The 7,338-nt window shown below is 40.1% G+C and overlaps 1 protein-coding gene across 1 annotated transcript; it reads left to right on the top strand.

The window, feature by feature from the left end:
- The first annotated feature begins 2,617 nt into the window (after positions 1-2,617).
- On the top strand, positions 2,618-3,638 carry LOC100844910 (glutaredoxin-C15). The gene has a single exon (XM_010238893.3). It carries the CDS (start codon positions 2,746-2,748, stop codon positions 3,058-3,060), a length of 315 nt encoding a protein of 104 aa, XP_010237195.1. The 5' UTR covers positions 2,618-2,745; the 3' UTR covers positions 3,061-3,638.
- Positions 3,639-7,338: the final 3,700 nt, after the last annotated feature.

The following is a 7,338-nucleotide window of genomic DNA, read 5'->3' as shown; positions in this document are numbered from 1 at the left end:
TTATGTATATACATGGCTAGCTTGATGTCAATTCATGTTACTTATGCAACTAATTAAGATAATAGACATGGATATAAAGATAAGCGATATACATGCATGAATGAATGGGATATTGCACGCGAACTTGGATTGCAGCATTCGTGTGCACTGTATATAAACTCTAAGCTGTCGACCCGGTAAGGGGTGTGATGAGCAGTCGCAGGAGAGAAAAGAGCGATACATTGATGCCTCTAGCTACCTGCTTGCATTTGGTGACTTTACCTTTTCCATCCTAATGCATCAATGGCTTTATCTACATATTCCAAAACCACAAATATGGAAATGCATGGAAATATGGATAAGATCGAGCAAAGGTAGCCCTTTGCCAAAGGCGTGGCATGTTGGGTGCCACATTGCGAGCATATGATATATTATAGGTCGGTTCTTATACATCATATTTACAAGGACTATCCTAATGCATTTGGCATGATCACTTTAGTTTTGACTTTGTTTATTTCGTTTTCTTTTCTTTAATGTGGAATCAGATTTGTGTGCCCTGTACGTACATGTGATGATATCGACATAAAGGCAGTACATATATTCGAGACATGTCGTTGTGCAACGTGTTGTACATTTGATTGCTTCTAGTTTATATAGATCTTTTTCGACTTTTCGTCTAGCGTCACTGTTGTGGGTTTTGGTTTTCCGCGGTTACAGAAATGTGCACAAGAATATTATGAATTCCCTGTAACTTAACTAACATTTTATCACATACTCTCTCCTTTTCATAAAGGTTGGCGTATTTTATTTCGTTAAGACAAGGTTTTGACCAAGAATTACTCTATTAATATGTAACCACGATATAAAATCTTGATTATTAGAAAGAACTTTTAAAGATGAGTATATTGATATAAATTTTATGTATGTAAAAACACATGTAATAGAGTTATCATTAGTCAAAGTTTTGTCTTAACGAAACAAAATACGCCAACCTTTATGAAATGGAGCGAGTATTCAACACAGGAAGCACAATAAATCAATTGAAGGACAGGCAACTATATATATAAATAGTCGTTGCAGAGCTTTATTAATGAAGGTCAAGGTGAAATTTTGTTCACTACGTACATACTGATTTCAGGAGATTTGTTGCCCACCAGAAACAAATGTGTCCCTGAATTAATTCGTGCTAGCTAGAGAAATCAACCTCTTTTCATTTATTTTATATATGTAAGCATACGTACCCACTAGAACGTACGTACTATTAATCTGATAATTATAACAAATCCACTTGCTTTATTGAAAAAGATATCAGCTGAGTAAGCCATTTAGATATGTAGTAGAATCCAATGCTGTAGTATGTGGACCAGGACATGAAAAAGATTGGGGGATCTGCCAAGCTTTGGTGTGATTCCAGATTTTTTTTTCGGTGATTGGCATCCAAAATATTCCCACTTTATCTTGCTATCCCTCATCCAGTATGCACATCTGCTTCTTTATCAAAATGGACACATGCATGCATATGTCAATGTAGAAGTATTATATTATATGTACATGCATATATAATGTTTCATGTACATATAATGCACAGAGAGGAGGACTTATCTGCAACTGCAGTGCCATATAACCAAGACTATTTTCTATGAAAAAGTCCATTTGGTCGCTCGATCAATTTCAACGGTGGACATTATATTCTTCGTTGCCATTGAAATTTCACCTCAGTAAAAGGCATTTTGACAAATCTGAACTGTCTAGATTTGCATCTCTCACCTCAATGAACGTGGTTTTTACAATGCCGTGGCGGACTATTAATTTGCACACATATATGGCAGCTGCCCGGTCATTCAAAAATATTGGAAGAGCTATGGAATTTAATAATATTGAAAAGGCTTCTTTTTCAACAAAGAAGATACTTCTCATCGTGTATACTTTTCGGCAAATTTTCTGGAATTTTTAATCTTCAAGAGTTTATTTATTTATTTGATATTCTGCTTCTTTTAAATTAACACAATTCTGTTTTTTTATTAAAATTCTAAGTACGATTTTTTCGTTATAAAGTTTATAATTTGGTTTTCCTCCATTTTTTCCTTCAAATTACCTTATACTACTTCACAAAAGAATTAGAAAAATATAAATATTTCAAAAATGTTTCCTATATAGTATTATTAAAAAATTGAAGGTATAACGTTTCAGAAATATTCAAGAAAAAAAATGGGAATTGGATCAGACTGAAAAACCTTACTTTCCAAAGTTATTAGTTTTTCATTTTGAGGTTCAGTAATAAAAAAATTAGGGATGTTATTCTCTATATTTTTGTAATTAATTTTCCTCTGATTAGGTTGAGATTCCAAAAATAAATACTGATTGTTATTTTTCATTTCTCCTGATTCTTCCAATTGCTTATGTCGGCTGGGCTGCCACGCGCATCTATGAAACCTTGGCCATGTCATCCACTAAACAGCCTTAATTACAGCGCGAGGGGGAGAATCGATTCCAGATGATCAACAAGGCCAACGAGGGCATATATCCACAAAGGTAAAATCTCTCTCACACAGGCAGGGAGGGGTTGCATTGTCATCAGTAGTAGTATTAAGTCCCAGCTAAAAACACACACAGAGAGACAGACGTGCACTATAAAAAGAAGGCACCGCGCCTCCATTAACCACAAGTCCACACCACAACAACACAACAAACACCTGAGCGTGCAAAACTAGTTACCAAGTGTAGTACACACACTAGCTAGCCAGATCCACCAAGAAGAAGAAGATCATGGAGAGAGTGACGAAGCTATCCTCCGAAAAGGCGGTGGTGATCTTCACGGCGAGCGAGTACCCGATGTGCCACACGGTGACCAGCCTCTTCTCCGACCTCGGCGTGGCGGCGGCGGAGCACGAGCTGGACAAGGACCCCCGGGGCCGCGAGATGGAGCGGGACCTCGCACGCCGCCTCGGAGGCCGCGCGCCGCCCGTCCCCGCCGTCTTCATCGGCGGCAAGCTCGTCGGGTCAACCGACAGGGTCATGTCGCTCCACCTTGGTGGCAAGCTTGTGCCCATGCTCAAGGCCGCCGGGGCCATCTGGCTCTGACAACCAATCTAGCTAGCTGTTGCTAGTAAATTTTGCATCCATGCGTGTGTGCGTAAGAGAAATGTGTGCGTGAGGTTAATTCGGCTAAGTTCGATCCTCAGGTGAGAGAGATCGAGAGAATAGATAATTTCCCAAGAAGGCGAGAGTATGAGAAGTTTTTTTTCTCTGCAGCTAGCCATAATTATTAAGGAATATGATAAATCTAAGTAATCTTTCAAGGAAAAGTTGACTTGTTTTCTGTTTCCAACTATTTTTTGGACAACGGTGTACTATTACATGCATGGCAACTATTACTAGTACCTCCGTTCCTATAAGAAGTCGTATCAATGTAATATCAAGCTAACAGAATTCTCTTTTTGTCAATCGGTGGGTGACATGGCAACTCCGAGCGCCAAAGCCATCCACTTGTCACAGATCCTGCTTTGTGGGGGATGAGGGACCTTTAGTGTGCAGTTTCGATAATTCGGGGAGAAGAGTATATATATGAAACAAAATAGAGATCATTTGCATACTTTTCATCAAGTTGGGGGCGAAAAATGTGTATGAAACACAAATAGAGACCATCTGTGTATTTTTCATCAAGTTGGAAACGAAAAAATATACTTTTATCTCTTCCCGGTGTACCATTCAAAATGCTTAAACTCTCACCACGACCCTACCTTCCCAACTTGATCATCTTGTTACCCGCCGCCTTCTCCACAGTTGATCTAGTTGGCATGTGGGTGACTCGTAGATAGCGAGTCATCACACCTTCCGCCTCCTGCACCCTGGAGAATCGGCATCGGCATGCGAGGCTGACTTCTATTTTACAATGAAGTCATTAGATGACTTCAACGTAAAAATCTAGCTAGTAGTTTGGGGTTCCTCTTATGATATTGGTTTATTGTGTGCTTTCATTTTCAATGTTGTTCATAGCAATATGTAAGCAGTTTGTACCATAAAGAGACTCCCACATCGATTTATATAACGTGTCTTCGTTTTTAGACTTTTGCGCTGTGCACTTAGCAAACCAAAATTTGCTGAATAATTATACAAGACCCGTTCGTTCTTTTATTTAAACCCAACAGCAAAAGTAAAAGAAAAAGGAGGTCCAAACCAGAGGCTTTGGTTTAACTTGGGCTTCTCTCCTGAAAGGATTCCCCTCAGAAACAGCTGCCTTGTTTGAGCCGGCCCAAGGTGTAGACCAGCCCAATACGAAGTGTCTCATCTTATGGCCCAACCGTGTAGGATGAGAAGTGCGAGCTGCCCATACTCAACAGCTTTCTGTTTTGATTCTAACAAAAACAGCTTTCTGTTTTTTTGCCTTGTGTTTTCTAAAAAAAACAGAAGCTGCCAAACAGATTGGGCACAAGACGGTTTTTTTTCTTTTCATGATCTGATGCGGTTATATATTTTGAACTGGCATCCATTGTATAAAATAACTGTTTGGAGAATCCTTTCTAGCCTGTAGTACGTGCGTGTTTGAGTGTTTCTGTACTACTACTAGCGGCAGATTCTGGTGGTCATGCACCATGTGAGAAAATCACTGGTCGAGATACATACAAAAGAAATCAAATAAAAGTCATAACAAGATTCACATGGCAAAATGGACACTGCTGATAAAAAATGTGGCTGAATCGATCAGAACCTTCTTCTATGCAAGCATTGGATCGAACTCGAAGTGGTCCAAATTAAGCTGCCAAAAACAGGTGAGCTAGAAGTTCAGCCAGTATCATGCATATCGTTCTCAAGTAACATGGGAACACCAAACATGCAACTACACCTAAACTTGGAGACCATGTGGGTTGGCATCTTGGGTCTATCTGGGATACACTGCCTGAAACCAAACCAGAGATTTATTTCTGGCCAATGCAAACGATCAGATGAGCCAACAAACACTTCAATTTAATTGTAGCCTTGTATATTTGTATGGAGAAACTTCACGGTACCTTGGCACTCCCCTAGGGTGGTGTGGAGTACCATCTAAAACCAACCGTTGATACCCAAGGGTATTATGGACTTTTTATAGTTTATTTTATCTGTATTGCTTAACCTAAAAGCCAGCCTAGTTTCTGAAAACAGCCGCCACCACGAGCAACTATGTGATGGATTATCAATCAGGCCTCATCGTAGTCGATCAAAAGTTCCTGAAGAATGTTTCCATGAATTTTGGTTCTCTCAGCACCTAGCCAATTCAATCCACGCATCTTTTTCTCCGCCCAGCATGGAAAGAACTCACGCAACTATCGATCAGATCAAATGTGTGTAGATCAATCCATCCGACGGAGATCTACACTAAATTGAAGGGATAACTCTGAGTAGTCAAGAAATTTTGATCGACAGTGGAACACATATGCAAGACGTACTATTGATGATCGACGGTGCAACACAAAATTCAGATAAATAGGCATTGTCAATGCAAGAAGCTCAGCCCTGACAAGAAGCGGATCGACGGCCGACTAGCGCCAGCCATGCCAACGGATGACCTGCGTAATGCACTGCCATGTGCAGCTCCAGCGCCGGAGCTGCCATCCCGAGAAGAACATACGTGTTGATTAGGATTAATCTAGGGTTCTTCAATGGATCGTGAAGGGTCGACATAATTTATCTCCTTTATTTATTTGTTTGACATCGAGGGGCATTATAGTTTGAGTTTTATTGTTAAGCACGCACCAGATTATTTCCTAAGTGACCTACACGTAGAAGCAGAAAATTTAATCGGTTTGTTGATTACGTTTTTACCCCTGATATCAAGGTATTCCTTAGATTTTAGAGCTTGTACGCCATAAGACTTGTGTTGGAGTACCAAATAAAACTGGCCATTAGATTGAGATGGATAGACGGTCCCTATTATTTCGGGTACCGTAAAAGAGCTCATTTGAGCCTAGACGGTGTAATTAAATGATAATGGTCCATCAACCAACCGGTGGCTTGACTCGTCTGCGCCGTCCGATGTTTGATGGACGGTGCGAGGTCCGTTAGATGCAATGGGGGCACAGCAGAGCATCGTTGGCGCCAGATGGGAGCTGTCCCTGGATACTGTTCTTGCTATGCTAATTAAAGTCATCCTTGGCGGCTCTGGGCCATGCACGGTGTCGTGGCTCTCGCATGCCATCATTCTGTTTTCTCCTTAACTGCCCTCTCGCTGATTGTCGTTGAGGCCGTTTGACGTATTTTTTTAGTCACTGTTTTGATATTTGAGGTGTTGATGTTACCCAAAAATCCAAATCACTAGTACGTGAAGTTTTTTTAATTTGATAAAAAATGAAGTGTTCTGTGAGGAAAAACTAGGGACAATCCCCTCTAAACTCTTCCTATCAAATAATAAATTAAGATTTATAGTGTTTTTTAATTTGAAATTGATAATACGATATAAAACATTTCAAAAACTCTATTACCAAACAAGCCCTGACGGGTTTTCTTTTTACCCGTCTACAATGACTAGACGATTAAGTCAAAATTACAACCTTATAGGTCTTTTCTTAACATGGTAAAGATAGGAATCACATCGGTAATGGATTTCTCTAAACAATTCGTCTATGGTACGGGCTTATATCAGCTAGTTTTAAATTCCAACCGTCACTAATCTGGAGCTGCCAATAAAATCCATCCAATGGCTATATAAGCTAAGTAAACATTTGATCTGTAGTTAGATCCATCGGAGTCTCTTGTGTTCTCGAAAATGGATCCCCTGACGTACTGAACGGCAGTAACATGTTGTCACGGCTACACTTCTTTGCATTTGGACAAGGTAAACTGAGTAGGTTTTTAATAATGGTATGGGCTATCCCCCTCGAGAGTAGAAAATTTAAGATCGCTCGACGTCCAAAAACCACGTAGCAGACCGTAAAACCGCGGCTCCATCTGCCGAAGATACGTATCTTCCAGAAAAAAAAAAGAACTAACGAAGACAGGAAACGACGAACGAGTAAAATGGGGACAAAAATGTCACTTTGTACTAGCAGGCCAAGCCAAAAATGGATCACAACAGATAGGGACAAAAAAAATATTAGAGTATTATTTTCAGGTAATCCTCTTCCCGTAACTTTGTTCGTGACATCTTTTTTCTTACCGTATTAAAAAATCTTGCCAGATTTCGGTGCATGAAAGCACAAATCTGCGTTGCACTGGATTGGTACAGCAGCTCTCTCCCTCTCTCTCATCCAAGGATTGAATGCGGCCGTCGGTTCCCACTACAGTACGCTCCAAGAGAAGGCTCACGGAAACCGTCCTTTCTGAAAGAAGAAGGATATTTATCTCCAGAGATTTCATTTCAAATGTGGTACTCCATAGTACTAG

Source organism: Brachypodium distachyon, chromosome 4 (assembly GCF_000005505.3).
Source record: "Brachypodium distachyon strain Bd21 chromosome 4, Brachypodium_distachyon_v3.0, whole genome shotgun sequence".
Classification (NCBI taxonomy): domain Eukaryota; kingdom Viridiplantae; phylum Streptophyta; class Magnoliopsida; order Poales; family Poaceae; genus Brachypodium; species Brachypodium distachyon.
The sequence above is the reverse complement of the archived record's forward strand: the minus strand, read 5'-3'. Positions and strand labels throughout refer to the sequence as shown.